The 19295-nt window shown below is 41.7% G+C and overlaps 1 protein-coding gene across 1 annotated transcript; it reads left to right on the top strand.

Moving 5' to 3' along the window:
- Window positions 1-1118: 1118 nt before the first annotated feature.
- LOC123946493 (phytanoyl-CoA dioxygenase, peroxisomal-like) lies at window positions 1119-18873 on the top strand. The gene is made up of 9 exons (XM_046011860.1): window positions 1119-1124; window positions 1312-1370; window positions 3121-3231; window positions 3864-4032; window positions 7678-7759; window positions 9167-9348; window positions 11707-11856; window positions 15133-15267; window positions 18729-18873. Exons 1-9 carry the CDS (start codon window positions 1119-1121, stop codon window positions 18780-18782), a joined length of 948 nt encoding a protein of 315 aa, XP_045867816.1. The 3' UTR covers window positions 18783-18873.
- Window positions 18874-19295: the final 422 nt, after the last annotated feature.

The raw sequence follows: 19295 nt of genomic DNA, 5'->3' as shown, positions 1-19295 counted from the left end.
GCAGAAAAAGCATTGACAAAATTCAGCATCCGTTCACAATGAAGAAACCAAATATGACCTATAATTCCAACACTCACGGACCATTATCAGTCAATGTTTTGGTGTGTTTCTTTTCTGTGCATTTACATAATTACAGCTATCCTGTAGAGATAGCTTTTTGCACCCATTTTTTCATGTTTACTAATATTATATAATAAGGACATGAAACATTTCCACATCATTAAACAAACTCTCCAAGGAAAGCAGTCACCGCCACCAGAACCCACAATGGTAAGAAGAATTATGGACTGAAATGTTGCCTTCTGGCCACCACATCTTGCTAGTAGCTGACAAATGTCATTAACTCTTTGCCTAGGAAAACAGGATTATACTGTCCTCAGTTACATAAAGACATGACAAGGATAACATGTTTATGAGTAATGACATTCTTTTTTTTTAAGATTTTATTTATTTTTTGACAGACAGAGATGACAAGTAGGCAGAGAGGCAGGCAGAGAGAGAGAGGAGGAAGCAGGCTGTCTGCAGAGCAGAGAGCCTGATGCGGGGCTCGATCCCAGAATCCTGGGATCATGACCTGAGCCAAAGGCAGAGGCTTTAACCCACTGAGCCACCCAGGCGCCCCTGAGTAATGCCATTCTTACACTCACTCCTAAGCTAAAGAAACAATGAAAACAATTGAGAAGAAGGTAAGTAAATTTTCTGTCGTTCTCTGGATAGAAAACTAGAAAGAATTTTAATAGTTAATAATTTAATAGTTAAAATTATACTAAACTATGTGGATACTTTCCCTCGAGCCTACTCACTGTTTATTAAATAGAATTTTTTTTTTTTGGAAGAGTAACAAGCCAAATGGTTTCTTGTATTTCAGAATGGATTCCCACTAAATTCAATTTCTCTTTGGAAGATCACATTTCTTCTTACTATTAGATTTGAACTTTACAATTTTTATTTGTTCGGCAGTTTAGTGGAAGGAATAGTATGTGGAAGAAACTGGTGAAAGCTATGAAGTAAAGAGTCTGGGTCGAGTCTGGCCTGAGGCATTTTCTGCTGGATGATCTTGGACCCAGTTACTGAGCCGTGTGAGTCGCATTCTCCTGCTCTGGGCAGCAGGAAAGGTGATGAAGGTCTTGGGACTTCCAGCCCCTGCTCTGGGCTCTGTGAAATGAGATGATGTAAGCAACCATGCATACCTGTCCGCAGCTGTGTGTGTAACCCAGTCTTCCCTGACGAGAGCTAATTCAGGGCAGACTGTTGTTTCTAGAAAAGGTTGACTCATAAATTTCATTTTATTTGCCTTAATTCACTACCTAGGTATCCCACTCCTCTTCAGGGGCTGTTTCTCCTAACAGTTTCCATCCTCCACAATTCCAGTAAGTAGATCAAATTGTCATTCTTAACCATACAATGTGTATAAAGCATTTCCTAGTGGTAATTAAGATATAAAATACATCTCATGCTGTCTGGTGAAAATTCATTACACAGGGGCACCTGGGTGGCTACTGGGTTAAGCATCCAACTCGATTTTTGGCTTAGGTCGTGATCTCATGGGTTGTAGGATCAGTCATGGGTCAGACTCTGTGCTCAGCATGAAATCTGCTTCACCCTCTCCCTCTGCTCCTGCCTCAGCCCCTGCCCTCTCTCTCTCTCCCTATTTCTACAAAGAATAAATAAATTCTTTAAAAAAATTCATTATACAAATCATGTGTTGCCAGGACAAGGTGTAATTAGAACAAGGAAAAAATTTGAAGACAACTGAAATTTTATATGTATTTTAAAGTTCAGAAAGAGGAAAAATATCAGAGGTGTATAATCTGATTTCGTTCAAATTCAGACATGTTATGCCTCATTCAAGTTAGCCAATGGCTGTGGTCCTATTGCATTCTTAGCTAGTGTCTTTGGTTTATCTTAAATTACCTTTGTGAGGGAAGACATCAATCTCCATGGAGTATTCTCATAGAGCCACATTTCCAATCGAGAAGAATGGACTGGGTGATCTGAGTTTGTGCATATGCTATGTACTTACTTGGATTTTGTCCCTTTGATTTCTTCTGAGAGCATATGATTTAGACAATTTAAAGTATAGAATCTATTGAATTTGTCTCCTACCTGAACAACCATACATATTCATTATCAAACACATTTGAAAGAGAAGAAAAGGAATTAAGAAAAATCATTCACAATTCCATTACATAAAAGTAATCACTCAAAAATGTGCTTTTAAAATTTATTTCCATTTTTTTCAAGTACCCTTTTTAAGATCTTATTTATTTATTTGAGAGAGAGAGAGAGACCGCTTGAGCGTGAGAGATCTGGAACAGGGGGGAGGGGCAGAGGGAAAAGCAGATTCCCTGCTGAGCAGGGAGTCTGACCTGGGACTCGTTCCCAAGACCCTGGGATCATGATTTGAGCCAAAGGCAGATGCTCTATCAGTTGAGCCACCCAGGAACCCTGTGTCTTGGTTTTACACAAATCTAAGTGTATTTTATTATAATAAGTACTGTACATGCTATTATATGTTCTTCATTTTCTTAAAAGATTCATTTATTTAAGAGAGAAAGTGCACACATTGCAAGTTGGGGGAGAGGCTGAGGGAGAGAATCTCAAGCAGTCTCCCCACTGAGCCCATAGACCATTTGGGGGCTCGATCTCAGACCTATGAGGTCATGACCTGAGCTGAAATAACCAGCCCATGCTTAACTGACTGAGCCACCCAGGGGTCCCAAGCTCTTCATTTCTAAGGCCTGAGTCCTATCCCATTGAGTGGATATAATTAATGATTCTTCTATTTTTTGGTAACAGTACTAGTTAACATTTTAGATTTAAACCTTTTAAGAAATGTTCAGATTAGGGGCCTGGCTGGCTCAATGGGAAGAGCATGTGACTCTTGACCTCTGGTTTGTGAGTTCGAGCCCCACATTGGGTATAGAGAGTACTTTAAAAAAATGGGTAAACACTCCCCCCCAGACTTGTTTAAAAAAAAAGTTCAGACTATTTTCTTAGAGTAAATAAAAAGTAAAAATGCTGGGTGGAAGAGTATGAGCATTTCTCAGGCTCATGATACATATTGTTGGGTTATGATTTTTCAGTTACACTTATTTGTAATTCCTTTTTCTCCTTTAGGTATACTCAGGATAATAATGTTCTAAGCCTAGAACAGAGAAAGTTTTATGAAGAAAATGGGTTTCTTGTCATTAAGAATTTGGTGTCTGATGCTGATATTGAACGCTTTCGGTACAGTAACCGTTCGTTTTTTTACAAAAAAATGTTGTGTTTGCAGTGGGAATGTGAGTAAGATTAGCGTGTGTGTTCAGATATTTGTCAGTGACTGGTTCATTGGGAAGCGGTTAGGAACATGAGCTCTGGAGCCAGACTGGCTGCTTTAATGTTAGCCAGACTTCTTCTGTTGTGTGTCCTGGAGCAATGTACTTTCTACTCCTCTGTTTTCACACCTGTAAAATGGGGATGATAATCATATTTACGCCCTAGTGTTGTTGTGAGGACTGGATAAGGTGAAGTACACACAGATGCCTTTGAACCCCGGGGCTTGGCCCATGGTAAGCATGAGAGAAGTTATTTGCCATTGTTACTCAGGTACACCACATCACAGACGGTTCCTCACTGTTCTGCGAGGCTATGGAATAGGTGAGTCCCCGCAGTGAGCTCCAGTCTCACAGTGAGAAGACAGGGGCTGCTGCTCTGGTCATTTTCTCCTCTCCATCCTCAGAACTACTCAGCCTGACCTGGAGGTCAGTCTGGTGCAGAGACACCAACCTCCTCAATCTCTGAGACTCTTTGCCCAGAACTGGCCAGACAGGTGCCTGGAGCCTGCAGTAATGACATCATCTGCCAATTTAATTCTCTAGGAACGAGTTTGAAAGGATCTGCAAAGGGGAGGTGAAACCAAAGGGAGTGAAGATAATGAGAGATGTAACCATTGCAAAGTCAGAATTTACTCCAATGGAAAAGATGGTTTCAAAGATCCAAGATTTCCAAGAAGATAAGGAACTCTTCAGATACTGCACTCTCCCTGAGGTTTGAGAACTTTCCTGTGTTTTCTTTTTCTTTAAGTGAATAACGCACCTACATGCTTGCCTCTAGAATTGCTTACACTTTATCTGGTCCCTCTGTTATGTGGCTCGTGAGCTGTGGTTTTCAAATGGAGGTGGACATTTGGCAGTGCCTGGATCTGTGTTGGGTTGGCGCACAGTGGGGACCGTGTGCTTCTCTCGGGGTAGAGGTGGGCATGGTGGGTGGGTGAGCTGCTCATGGAGCCCAGGGATCCTATAGTGTGCAGAATCGTCCCCTCCCCCAAATGATGACTTATCTAGCTCCAAATGTCAGTAGTGGGCAGATGGAGAACCCTCCTCTGGAGTCTGGCCATTATTCTTGGTTGCGAAGGGCAGGAATTCTGCCTTAGAGACAGATCCTCTCTCACTGTGGCTATGGGCAAATCAACAGGAGGGACATTGCAGATCCTATTCACTGGACATCCATTTATTGTTTCTTTTGTCTTATGAACTGGTCCGTAGGGGTTAAGGTTTGTGTTCAGATTTTAACTCATTTTTTAAAAAATCAATATTCTTGAAGAGTAGTTCAGATTTCTGAAGACATCCACATAGTCCAGAAGGGCATGAGATGCAAAGGAAAGTCTCCCACTCCAGCCCCACGCACCGCTGAGCTTTCTGGTGTATTCACCTAGAAGTCTTTTGTGGCTATGCAGGTGCATCTGTCTACCCCAACCTTTCGTGTCACGTGGGAACATACTGGTTGTCCACTTTACAAGTGTAGTTTCTACACTTATAGTAGATCTTACACATCTTTCTATATCATGCATACATTAATCTATATCATACTGTTAAACTATTATGTAACATCGTGTTGCATAAATGTATCACAATTTATGAACAATTTATTTAGAATGGTTTTAAAGGACACATTGCATACAGTACATGCTAGAAATTATATCCCCAAGTGCAATAGAGAATTTGCCCATGGGGGCACCTGGCTGGCTCCATTGGTAGAGGATACCACTTTTTTGTTCTTTAAGATTTATGTGTTTATTTTAGTGAGCGGGAGGATGGAAGGGGGGAAGGGTCGGAGGGAGAGGGAGAGAGATTATCTCAAGCAGACTCCCTGCTGAGCACAGAATCTGACATAGGGCTGGATCTCTGGACCCTGAAATCATGGCCTGAGCTGAAACCAAGACTCAGAGGCTTAGCCGACTGAGCCACCCATGTGGCCCAAGCATGTGGCTCTTGATTTCTGGGTTGTGAGTTTGAACCCCAGGCTGGTTGTGGAGGTTACTTACAACTTAAAAAAAAATTTTTTTTCAATGGGACACCTGGATGACTTATTTGGTTAAGCACCTGCCTTAGGCTCAGGTCACGATCCAGGGTCCTGGGATGGAGTCCTACATCAGGCTCCTTGCTCAGTAGGGAGCCCTCTTCTCCCTCTACCTACTGCTTCCTTTCTTGTTCTCCCTGACAAATAAATAAAATCTTTAAAAGAAACTCATTAAAAATAATTTTAAAAAATAAAGAAAATTTGCCTCATAAAAAAGACTGTGTACAGGTAAGCCATCTATGATGTCCAGCCCTTTGGTCTGTGGACAGGAGGGGATATGACTTCCCAACCTCAAGTCCTGCTCTGGAAATGGAAGTTGTGTGCATCCATCAAGGAGGAAAATCTTGAAGTTAGAGGCAGCACAGGGCAGATTAAGCACGACCGGGACATCCAGGTTTCCCACCCCTCTAAAATCTGAACCATGCACCTGCTGGTTCATGCAATGATTTTTAAGAGGTAGGTCATGCTTTTAGTAGTGAGGTATTTATTTTCATGTGTATTGGAAAAAATAACCAGCACATCCCACCTATGACCTCAGGAATATTATTAATCAGGAAAGTAATTTTGGAAAAATTATTGACTAACTATATTGGGTAGCTCTGTAAAGTATGATAGAAAAGGTAGGGGCGCCTGGGTGGCTCAGTGGGTTAATGCCTCTGCCTTTGGCTCAGGTCATGATCACAGGGTCCTGGGGTCGAGCCCCACATTGGGCTATCTGCTCCACAGGGAGCCTGCTTCGTCCTCTCTCTCTGCCTGCCTCTCCAAGGCATTATTGTGATTTCTCTCTGTCAAATAAATAAAAGTATTAAAAAAAAAAGAAATGGTAAAATGGCTCTTGAGTGTCACTGAGGTTTCGGAAATACTGGTCAGATTCACCTGGCTGGTTTAGTTGCGGGACAATGAGACCTTTGATCTCAAGGTCCTGAGTTTGAGCCCCATGGTGGGATTAGGGATTATTTTAAAAAGAAGGAAAGAAAATACTGGTCTAAGGAAATTGCAAAAGTTGACACTCATTATAAACTAACCAGTAGGAGGTCTGACTTCTAGGATTTTGGTTTCATTTCAAGCATTTCCTGCTCAAGTTGCCAATGTTCCTTCTACACAGGATCAAACAATGAGAAAGCAGTAGAATATGCTTCATTTTTTGGAGTCAGACAGAATTGGAGATTCAATACCATCTTTTTCATTGAATTGGCCCTGCAAACTTGGGCAGTTTATTAGCTTGGGATTTTTGTGTGTAGTGTTCACTTTAAAGGATTATTCTTGCATGGGGGCATTACTTTTCAGGGATCACTGTGTGGTTTAGGGGGGCTGATGCATAAAGACCCTTGCAGGTAGTCGACATCCACTGCGGACTCCTTTCTGCATGTACCCCTCCTGCGGTGCTTAGATGTAAAGAGGTAGCATCCCAGTTGCCCTTCTCTTTTCCTCTGGGCTATGCATGGCCATTGCACATGTTGAGGCCTCTCATGGTCCCTTCTTTTTTTCTTAAGTAGGCTCTATGCTCAGCGTGGGGCTTGAACTCACAACCCCAGCTCAAGAGTTGCATGCTTTACCTACTGAGCCAGCCAGGCGCCCCTCATGGTCCCTCCTTATGAAGAGATTTGGTGGGGGGAAGAGGAAGCTGCCTGCTTGCTGGGCAACTATGGACAGTTCCAGCTGAAAGAAGGTTTATCTCTGCCCTTCCCAGTTGATTTCTCAGAGAAACACCTGCCCCCCCCCCCTTTTTTTTTTAGATTTTTTCATTTATTTACTTATTTATTTATTTGAGAGACAGAGATCACAAGTAGGCAGAGAAGCAGGCAGAGAGAGGAAGAGAAGCAGGCTTCCCACTGAGCAGAGTGTCTGATGCGGGGCTCAATCCAAGGACCCTGGGATCATGACCTGATCCACCCAGGCACCCGCACATGCCTCTCTTGTAGAAAAAGTGGTTAGGGTTCCAACTGGCTTAGAAAAGCCTGTTTAATTCAGAGTGTTACACACTTGCTGTTACAACTTTTTCCTGCTTTCAAGCTTTGTTTGCAATGTTCTGAAATACTAAATATAAATATATATTTATATATTTATTAGTTTGTTTGGAGGGGAGGGACAGAGGGAGAGAATCTCAAGTCGACTCCCCACTGAACAAAGGGCCCAGTGCAGGGCTTGATCCTGTGACTGTTCGATCATGACCTGAGCAGAAATCAAGAGTTGGAAGCTTCACTGACTGAGCGACCCAGGCACTCCTAGCAGGTGTTGAATAAAGGCATCTTGGCTCTTGTACAGATAATTGTACTTTGTGCCACTTTTGTGAATTGGATTTCTCATCAAACTTTTTTTCCTCTTTTCCCTTAGATTCTGAAATATGTGGAGTGCTTCACTGGACCTGATATTGTGGCCCTGCATACAATGCTGATAAACAAACCTCCAGATTCTGGTAAAGGGCTCTTATTTGTTATGGAGAAGCCTCCCCCCCCAAAAAAAAAAGAGAGGAAAAGAGAGAGTTTAAGGTGTTCTAACTCTAGCTGTGTGTGTAACTGCTCAATTTGGATAACTAAATATATATGACCTTTTATTTATCTTAAAATAGCATACATCATAACAATAGTGAGGTAGAATAGCGATTTCAGATGTTAACTGTAGGGTTATTGTTGGATTTTCAGATGACTGACTGGCTTGCTACTTAAAAGTTTGGTTTAATAAACATGACTGTTCATATACTGTAGGCTCCTATTATTACAATTATAATCCCTAAGTTTTTGTTAACTATTCTCATCAATGATGGTGTGAAATCTGTTTTCCTGATTGAAGATATTATTATTATCAAAATTAAAGCTTTCTTATAAATCACATACATACATCACTTGACTTAAAATGTCTTGTGCTTGGTAAAATGTAGCTCCTAAGATCTCACTCCCAGAGAAACTGATTTGGAAGCTAAAACCCAGGAATCTGCACTAAAAACATTTTTTTTTTAGGTAGGCAACATGCCCAGCGTGGAGCCCAACAAGGGACTTGAACTCATAACCCTGAGATCAAGACCTGAGTTGAAATCAAGAGATGCTTAACTGACTGAGCTACCCAGGCACCCCCAAGATTCTGCATTTTTAAAGCCAACAGCTTTTGGTCCACGATGAGAAATTCTACTCTAGTAGTAGTAATAAATTGGTCCTTCAGAATTGTTTATTGTTTTCCACTTTTTCTGGAGAAAAAGAGGCCAGGAGAGCTTTATGTGACTAGCCTATAGTGTAGCACCATGAAATCTCTCCTACCCTGGATGTCTTGCTTAGAGACGTCGGGGTTGGGCGTAGGGGAACAGTACCAAGTTCAGAGTGCAAAAGAGGGAACCACGTAAATGTGGTTCTGTGATCCCTGATTCTACACAGTGACTGTCCACCAAGTGCTCTTAGTTCTGGGAAGAACTTCTTGGTAGCCTTTTATTAATTTCTTCACTTGATAGTGTTTGTATCAGCCATTTAGAGGGCTAAGAGGGCACCTCAAATTTGGTTACTCTCTTCAGTTGACCAAACTTTTCTTTGAGTACTAGGCTCTGTGCACAAACCAGAGTTACAAAGGAATAAGGCCCAATAGAGATCACAACATGTTATGAGTTGCTAGAGAATGGTGTGAATCCCTGGCTGTCAGAAATCCAGAAAAAAAGTGTAGGATCTAGAGTCACCCTGTTGATTTGATATTCCAATTTGGTGCTTATCTCTCCAGGCTGATTGTCTGTAGTGTGGTTTCACGTCTTTGAGTTTTGGAGGGATAGCCACTGATCTGGTTTTCAGGCAGAGGAGATGAATTCTGAGGTTCAAGAGTGGTTTAACAGCAGGTTCTGTTTCAGGCAAGAAGACATCCCGCCACCCCTTGCATCAGGATCTGTACTATGTCCCCATCAGGCCCAGCAATAACATAGTTGGTGCTTGGACAGCCATGGAGCACATCGACCGGAACAATGGCTGCCTGTGTGTGCTCCCAGGCAGTCACAAAGGCGACCTGAAGCCACATGCTTATCCCAAGTGGGAGGTATAAATCCCTTCCTTCCTTTCCTTTCTTTTTCCTTGCTTCCTTCTTTCCTTCTTTCCCTCCCTTCGTTCTTCCCTTTCTTTCCTCCTTTGTTTTTTTAGGATTTTATTCATTTATTTATTTGAGTCAATCACAGAGAGAGACAGGGATCAAGGGAGACAACTCGTGATATTTGGTCGTGATACTTATGAGAGGTGGCGTGGGCCAAGGGAAGCAGACGGGGAAGAACACAGACATGTAGACTCTGGTGAGCACTAGCTCAACATGCAGCTTGATTTTGTGACCCTGAAATCATATCCTGATCCCAAAATCCAGATTCTGATACCCGACTCCCTGAGACACAGAGGTGCCCCTAGAAGATAAATCGCAACCAGAATATGTATTGTTTTGATTTTCAATCAAATTAAGTACAGAACTTTAACAATGAGATGGCGTTTCCTTTCTTAGCAAAACAGTGTTTTAGGTTTTGGAACCAGGATCAGGGAAAATTCAAAGATGTCAGGTAGAATAATCATTTTTCTTTCAACAAGTTTTGGAAAGCTGACCACTGTGGGCATCTCTGGTAGGCACTGTATAGGATCTAAAATCATCAAGCTTCATTTCAGAGGTCAGACATAAACACCCACAACACCAGATGGCTGTATCAGCTGCCAACTAATTCTTACCCACTGATTGCTAGATCTTAGGGTAAAGACGACGGAGGAATCATCTCCTCCCTGCTAGAGAGACCAGCAAAGACTCTGGGAAAGGATGAGTAGCATTCCATTGACTGCCTGTTGCATGGTTTATTGATTGAACTATTGAATGCTTTTGAACCCATGAATGGTGAGATCAAATCGGCTCTTCAAGAATTAACATCTTGAGATCTAGAGCAGGAGGTACTGGAGGTGAGGAGTCCAGAGGCAGAGAAACCAGAGAGGAGAAGATGAGTGTTGTAGGCTCAGACAATAAAGTCTCAGGGTGCCTTCATGGCTCAGTGGGTTAAAGTCTCTGCCTTTGGCTCAGGTCACGGTCCTGGGGTCCTGGGACCGAGCCCTGCATCAGACTCTCTGCTTAGCGGGGAGCCTGCTTCTTCCTCACTCTGCCTGAATCTCTGCCTACTTGTGATCTCTGTCTGTCAAATAAATAAATAAAATCTTAAAAAAAAGCTAATAAAGTCTGAAAACCCCAGAAGAGCATGTGTTGTTCAGGTGGGAAGAATGCATGTGGGTTTTTTGTAGGAAGTAAAGAATATGGCTTTCAGGACTTCTGTCTCAATTAGTTAGAATTCTTACACTGAGGATTAGTGCCAATTGAAAATCTTTTGAGTCTGGATTCTGATACAAAATCTGAAATTGTGAGATTCATAAACTGTTGAGGTTTATGGAAAAAGTGAGTTGAGGTTTAGGGAAAGTTTGTTGCAGGCAATGGAAGTGGGCTGTGGCTGACTTAAGCCAAGGAGTGTGTCTTGGAGGGTCAGAGGCACACGCTGAGTCTATGGAAAGGCTGGCTGACTCTGGTAAGAAGGAAAGTGGGAGTGTGTCAGTGGGAAGTCAGGATGGGGCACTTGGTAGGGGCAGTTGAACCTTGACCATGACCAATGCCTTTGATCGATCCTCTGTTCAGATACACAGTGATGACAGTGGGAGGTCAGATTGACTTAGCATAGGTTACATATCCACCTAGCCAGGAGAGAAATACACTGGATGAAAGTCCCAACACAGTCCAGCAGGAAAGAATCCTTCCCTCAGAAGAATTTGGGACAGTCTTATGAAGGGGACTGGGATATTTTGGTGCCCCCGTAACCATTACTTAAAGCAATAACTGACATTGGAAGTAGTTCTAAAAAAGCACAGTGTTGTAATTTACTATTCTTTCTTTACTTTCTTTACTACTCTTTCTTTATTCTTTCTTTACTCATGAGTGCTTTCTGAGCTGAGGAAACTTGAACATTTTCTCTCTTCTGGCTTGAGAAAATAGTTTGCTTCCCAGAGGTACTCCTGAATAATAGAAGAACGATTTAGGCAAATTTCCGGGGGAGAAGAAGATCATGTTGGGAAAGTGTGATTACAGATTCATGCTGGAAAGGGGATCTCCCATGTTAACTGCAAAATGCAATGTTGGTCTAGATCTTCATTTATGATTCAGTAATGACGGATAAGTAGAAATTTGAGATTCTTCATTTGGTCCCCCAAATCCATGATTTTTACAACCGGGTGTCTGAGAAGTTTTTGTATATTCACAGTTGCTTTTAAGAATCTTTTTGTGTCTTTCTCTTGGCAGAATTTAGGAAACCTTTGCTTTTCCTAATGAGTCATTGATAAAATTCTTAATCATTGGGCTCCTCAAATATAGTCTTGGTTCTCTTATGTGTTCTAGGGAGGAGTTAACATAATGTTCTACGGGATTCAGGACTATGATGAAAACTGCCCCCGAGTGCATCTTGTGATGGAGAAGGGAGACACTGTTTTCTTTCATCCTTTGCTCATCCATGGATCTGGTCGGAACAGAACTCAAGGATACCGGAAGGTATGCATTCATATCACTGTAGTTTCCAACGATGAATACATTAGAAACAAAAATGTCAAGATATGTGAAACTTTATGAGATTTGTGACATTGAACGAAACTGGCATTTAGTCTGGTTTATTTAGCAGGAAATCTATTTGCTACCTCATACTTTTTTGCTCATGTCAGTTAGAAGCCAGGTGAGCTCAGGATCATAATCCTGCTGATAATGAATTATGAACATTCATAGAATTGCTTCAGAGGAAGAACATACTTGGGAGCCCATAGCCTGTGTTTTTGGAGGCTGAAACAATGACTGGCATATACAAATCATAAAATTTGGAATGTGTATAACTCATAGTAAGCACATAAGAGGAAAGTTTATAATAGCTTTGTTATTTGGAAAACCATTATCAACTCTATGCAAGCGTTCTGAATTGACTGCCCAGACCTCATATTTCACAGGCAGCCATATATTTCATGCCTGAGAACCACAATTTGTTTTTAGCTTCTGAATGTTTTAAACACCTAATGATTTAAAACTGACAAAATTTCTCATAGTCCCAGGTTTCTAACGTCTCAAAAATTCAACAGATCTGACAGTACTGTGGACTTACATTTTCCCATATAACATGGCTCTCCATACTCAATATTGGGGGGTTTTGGGGGGCTGAGTGAAACCTTCTAGTTTTTCACACCAACTACCACTGTCTCCCTGAGGTCAAGGGTTAGTTTCCAGGTTTCATCTTCTATTCCTTCATATTTCTATCAGGTTGACAGGGCCATGATGAAGTTGAGGCAAGAAGACACTCTTCTGGATCAAAATGTAATGGGGGTGGGAGAATGGTGCAAGAAAACAAAACAAAACAAAACCAACCCCTCAGCATTCAAATTCAATGAAATTTTAGGGCAGTATTTAGAAAATCAAAATTAATTGAAAAAATATCCATGATGTAAGGTGGTATCTCTGAATCCTCCAGAATCTTACACCATTTAGAATGACAAAAATCGACAAGGCAAGAAACAACAAATGTTGGAGAAGTTGCGGAGAAAGGGGAACCCTCATACTCTGTTGGTGGGAATGCACATGGGTGCAACCACTTTGGAAAACAGTGTGGAGTTTCCTCAAAAAATTAACGATAGAGCTACCCTATGACTCAGGAATTGCACTACTGTGTATTTACCCCAATGATACAGATGTAGTGAAAAGAAGGGCCACATGCACCCCAATGTTCATAGCAGCAATGTCCACAATTGCCAAAATGTGGAAAGGGCCAAGATGGCCTCCAACAGACGAATGGATAAAGAAGATGGGGTCCATATACATAATGGAATATCACTCAGCCTTGAGAAAGAATGAATACCCACCATTTGCATCAACATGGACAGGACTGGGGGAGATTATGTTGAGTGAAATAAGTCAAACAGAGAAAGTCAATTATCATACCGTTTCACTTATTTATGGAACATAAGGAATAGCATGGAGACATTAGGAGAAGGGAAAAATGAAGGGAGAGAAATCAGAGAGGGAGATGAATCATGAGATACTAGGGACTCCAGGAAACAAACAGCGTTTTAGAAGGGCAGGGGGTGGGGTGGGGGGATTGGGTGGGCCTGGTGATGGGTATTAAGGAGGGCACAGATTGCCTGGAGCACTGGGTGTTATACGCAAACAATGAATCATGGCACAATACATCAAAAAGTAATGATGTACATGATGGTGACCAACATAACAATTAAAAAAAGCAAAGCAAAGAAAAAATATCCATGATGGGCACAATGCCAGGGTTGTAAATAAAAACTAGATCGGACTCTCCACCAGCATAGCCCTCAGGAGTGTGTAAGCAGGGGGTATAGCCACAGTGACATAAATAATATGAGTGTTCCTGAGTTTCACTAATTTGGGCCTTTAAAAAAAAAGATTTTATTTATTTATGACAGAGAGAGAGAGCAAGAGAGGGAACACAAGCAAGGGGGGAGCTGGAGAGGGAGAGGCAGGCTCCTCACTGAGCTGGGAGCCTGATATGGGGCTCAATCCTAGGACCCTGGGATCACGACCTGAGCTGAAGGCAGACACTTAACCAACTGAGCCACACAGATGTCCCTAATTTGTGCCTTTTACCATGTATCCTTAGCCCCCAAATTCAACTTGGAATGAAAAATGGAAATTTATCTGTATGTGTGTATATAAAAAGAGGAAGCTGAGACAATAATCTCAGAGTTTACATGAGTCAGAACGTTATAACACGTGCTACATGATCAGGATCATAAACTGAGATAGGATAACTACATATTGAAGGATTCCATGTTAAAAAGTTGAGTGTGAAATGATTATTTCATTATGATTGTATGAAAATAAACTTATATAATGTAAAACACCCCAAGTATTTTGAATGATAATACCCCAACTTTGCAATTTTTCAATAGTTTTTCAACTAGTTAAATATTTGGGAAACTATGAACCCTAAAAAAAAATACAAAAAACACTTGTATATGGGTGTGCCCTTTCCCTCTTTGTCCTCTGGTGTCATTCCTCCTTGGCATGGCGTGGGGGCTTCTGTGGGAAATGGAGTTTCTGACTCCACTGCATGGAAATTCAATGTTCTGGGTAAAGCAGGCAGTCCAGTAGGCAGTCACCTCAAGAGAACTAACCGGAAACTAGGACAATGAGTTTTAAGTTTAGATTAGCTTGTAACTTTTTCAAGAATGGGGAGAACCAAGTAACCTCCATCTTACCTTCAGACAGAAACAAGATGGGGATCGTATGTGATGCTATTGGACTCAAAGTGTCCATTTTATTTCAAAGGGGGTAGTGTGTATATTATTGTCCTTTGCAAGGTATTTTTGTGGGTGGTTGTTTGTTTGTTTTCATGATCCGTAGCCATTGAAAGGACAACCCACCACAAACTCAACTGAGTAACTAACTTCCCTGACTAAGAAAATAGTGAAGGACCCTGGAACACATGCCTGTTTAGGACTTGAGGACATCCACACACTAGAAAAATCACATGTTAAAAAGTTACAAAGTCCTCTTACTCATGTCATTATGTTCCCCGCCCCTTTTACAAACAAGTATCACAGGGAGCTAAAAACTTCTTGTATTTCTCAGTCAGATTTAAACTGTACCTGGGGAAAAAAAGATACTGAACCCTGAAGAGACTAATACAGGACAGCATGGAATATTCTAGAAATCAAACGCTGAGTGAAATAGCAGACTTTCTAAAAGAAGTCTCCCTGTTCTGTTGCTGGTGTTAATGGAATGGATTTTTTCCAGTATTAACCCTGTCACTCTGCACAGGCAATTTCCTGCCATTTCGCCAGTGCAGACTGCCACTACATTGATGTGAAAGGCACCAGTCAAGAAGTCGTTGAGAGGGATATTTCAGAGATGGCAAAAAAATTATATAGAATTCCAGATGACACCAGGCTGCAGGTATGTTTTTCTGAGATGATAGGTTAAGACTTTTCTGTCTCATTTCTTCAGATGCTTAACAACTCTTATACCTGTTGTAATTTAGAAGGATAATGTGCTTTGTTTAGGGCACCTTGTAGAAGCACTGCTGAGACCTACTAAGAATGACAGTGAATTTCAGCTTGCACGCACTTCCCCAGCTGGGGCATCTGGGCACCCTTTGCTTTTTTATGTCTTTGGCCACCCTGTGGTATGCAGGCTGTTCCGTTCCAGGTTGGAAAGGTAGAACCAGAAAACAGATCTGGAGAAGAGCAAGTGAAGGACAAAGGCTACCTTCTGAATGCACAGAGGAAAGTTAGAGGCTTAGGCTGTCAACCACAGGCCTCCTTTATTCGTTATAGGGCAGAGTATTTACACATCTACAAATGCAAGGAGACTGCCAGAAAGCCATTCCTAAGCATGTTTCATTTCATTCAGTTGACATCTGGAGTTTCATGGAGCAGACTTCAGAAACCTCTGATGCTTATCAATGGGGATAGATGCATTCCCCTTTCTACTTAATACACATCAATTTTAAATTCTTTGTAACTAGAACATTCAAAGCTGATGAAGATGGTCACCAGACAAACTGTAGTCAAAGCAAAAATAAGCATTTGACTTTGTAAATGAGTCCATTTTAGCTGCTGAACCAAGAACCTGATCCTATGATTTAATTTGCATTAATCATAAATGCATTCATTTCCTATGGGGGAAAACCCAAGGAGACCAAGTATCATGATAACTTCAGAGCCTTCCAGTACTCTGAAGAGTACCATACACCAGCACTAAGCTACTGTGCCATGAGGAGTCATCTTCTGAAACTCCTTCCCAGCTTAAGAATCTGACTTCTCCCTTGCCCCTTCTCCCTTTAGCATCTATGACTCTATCCCATATCTGCAAAGGCTCTAATTTCACACTGTAGTTGGTAGACCATCTTGTCCTTCTCCCTTGGTCCAGTGCTTAAAATGCATCATATTTTGTCAAGTGGGGCTTCCGTGCAACACTCTGAATTTTAAAGCAGGAAAGAAATGCATATATTATGTTTGTGGTTTGTCAGGTTGTGGTAAGTGATTGCCTTCTGTATTTATTTCATTTATTTGAGAGAGAGAGAGCGAGAGGGTGAGCAGGAAGGATGGCAGGCAAAGGGAGAGGGGGAAGCAGATTCCCTGCTGAGTGGGGAATGTAATGAGGGGCTGGATCCCAGAACCTTGAGATCATGACCTGAGCCAAAGAACGATGCTTAATGGACTGAGCCACCCTAGTGCCCCACCTGTATTTATTTGAAAATGTTAGTCTTGCAGATATAGTTCCTCAGCTTTACTTAGAATAATGATATTAATTTCTGCTACGTAGTTCTTTGTGAGTAATGAGAGCTCTTTCATATCTCTAGTCTTACTTTCTTCACCAAATCCCAACGCATCAGTCATTCTCACTTTTTTATAATGTTCAACCATAATAGAAATTTATTGTTTGCTCAAAGTCCTAAAAAAGTATTTTTTAAACATATATCACTTTATTTTTTTTTCTTTTCAGCATAACAGTGTTCATTGTTTTTGCACCACACCCAGTACTCCATGCAACATGTGCCCTCACAGATACCCACCACCTTGTTCCCCCAACCTCCCACCCCCCATCCCCTTCTAGACCCTCAGGTTGTTTTTCAGAGTCCATAGTCTCTCATGGTTCACCTCCCCTTCCAATTTCCCTCAACTCCCTTCTCCTCTCCATCTCCCCATGTCCTCCATGTTCTTTGTTATGCTCCACAAATAAGTGAAACCATATGATACTTGACTCTCTCGGTTTGACTTATTTCACTCAGCATAATCTCTTCCAGTCCCGTCCATGTTCCTACAAATGTTGGGTATTCATCTTTTCTGATAGAGGCATAATACACCATCAGGTATATGGACCACATCTTCCTTATGCATTCATCTGCCGAAGGGCATCTTGATTCTTTCCACAGTTTGGCGACTGTGGCCATTGCTGCTATAAATATTGGGGTACAGATGGCCTTTCTTTTCACTCCATCTGTATCCTTGGGGTAAATACCCAGTAGTGCAATTGCAGGGTCATAGGGAAGCTCTATTTTTAATTTCTTGAGGAATCTCCACACTGTTCTCCAAAGCGGCTGCACAAACTTGCATTCCCACCAACAGTGTAAGGGGGTTCCCCTTTCTCCACATCCTCTCCAACACACGTTGTTTCCTGTCTTGCTAGTTTTGGCCATTCTAACTGGTGTGAGGTGGTATCTCAATGTGGTTTTAATTTGAGTCTCCCTGATGACTAGTGATGATGAACATTTTTTCATGTGTCTGATAGCCATTTGTATGTCTTCACTGGAAAAGTGTCTATTCATATATTCTCCCCATTTTTGATATGATTATCTGTTTGTGTGTGTTGAGTTTGAGGAGTTCTTTATAGATCCAGGATATCAACCTTTTGTCTGTACTTTCACTTGCAAATATCTTCAACCATTCTGTGGGATTTTGTTGACTGTTTCCTTTGCTGTGCAGAAGCTTTTGTTCTTGATGAAGTCCCAAAACTTTATTGTCACTTTTGTTTCCTTTGCTTTTGGAGACATAACTTGGAAGTAGTTGCTGTGGCTGATATCGAAGAGGTTACTGCCTATGTTCTCCTCTAGGATTCTGATGGATTCCACTCTCACTTTTTTTTTTTAAAAGATCTCTTTATTTATTTGAGAGAGAGAGAGAGTGCACCCAAGTGGGGGCAGAAAGGAGGGAAAGGGAGGGAATCTCCAGCAGACTCCTCACGGAGCGAGGAGCCCGAGACAGGGCTCGAACCCAGCACCCTGAGACCATGACCTGAGTGGGACACTTAACTTACTGAGCCACCCAGGAACCCCTCACTCCACGCTCTTAGGGAGAACGTGAAAAGTCCAAGAGGCTGGCCTGAGTGATGTAAGTGACAGAGCTACATTTTGGAGTTAGGTCCAATTCCAAAACCGTTTCTTCCACCTTCTCTAGCTATTGGCTAGATATAAACAAGAAAAAAAAAGTCTGAATTGTTTTATTAAGAACAAAGGGAAAAAAACCAAATCAAGCCATGACTCATGCCATCATTTGCACTTAGGAATAGATCACTGTAAATGGGGCAGTGTCCAAAGGAATGCAGGACAAGGGTCAGTGTGGACTGTTGTGACCAAACACTGTGCTCAGCCAGTTGAAGACACCTATGATCAACAGCAGCGCCAAATAACACAGGCTGACCTTCTGGGGACTTGCTCTCTTAGTTTGGTCAACACTATTCTAGATGTGGGCAAATACATTATTTGGAGTCTTAGAATATGGTTGATTTACCCATTGAGAGGACTACTGTGCAGAGTTTTTCCATTTAACTGTTGGTAGATTCTAGAAATCTACTTTGCCTCGTGCTGAACAGATCCCTGTGTTCCATCAACTGACTGTGCTTGGTTTTATTTCCAGGATGTGTTTAGATTTAGAGTGCGGCTGGTGAAAGGAAAGAGGATCAACCTATGAGGTAGTCGTCCGCTGAGTTCTTTGAGAGAAAACCAGAACAAATCAAGGTGCCTGGGGAAAATGTTTTCTTAACAAACTATCCTAATCTTTTCTATCGCTTGTTCTCCAAATCATGACTTGCTGGTATGTGGTTAGTTCTGTGTGCAGAGCTGTTGCTTCCATGGAGGAAGATATGTAACAGTGGCTGATTACTATTTTAAGGAAAACTGAGGGTTGCAGCTAATAAATGTGTTTCATGTGTAATTTAAGTGTGTTCCATCAGTTTCTTTCATTCGGTTAGCTCTTTGCGCAAGCTGAAACGTATCCTTTGAAACTCAGGGTATGTAGACTCTTGCATCCCTCTTCTGGAAAACCCACCACCCCCTGACTTCATGGCATGAGAGACTTCTCAGATCTAGAACACCATCTAACACAGGCATGTGTAATGAAGGGCATTGTGGAGTGGAAATAAGGGGGATGCTTGTGCTCTGACACAGGATTCCTTGCATGATTTCTCCAACCCAGGCAGCCTCA

The sequence above is a fragment of the Meles meles genome, chromosome 7, assembly GCF_922984935.1.
Source record: "Meles meles chromosome 7, mMelMel3.1 paternal haplotype, whole genome shotgun sequence".
Lineage (NCBI taxonomy): Eukaryota > Metazoa > Chordata > Mammalia > Carnivora > Mustelidae > Meles > Meles meles.
The sequence above is the reverse complement of the archived record's forward strand: the minus strand, read 5'-3'. Positions and strand labels throughout refer to the sequence as shown.

Excerpts from the sequence above, each read along its gene's own strand:
- LOC123946493 (XM_046011860.1), top strand. Across the intron at positions 7,760-9,166 it reads AAACAAACCTCCAGATTCTG|GCAAGAAGACATCCCGCCAC; the intron begins GTAAAGGGCTCT and ends GTTCTGTTTCAG. Across the intron at positions 9,349-11,706 it reads ATGCTTATCCCAAGTGGGAG|GGAGGAGTTAACATAATGTT; the intron begins GTATAAATCCCT and ends TATGTGTTCTAG.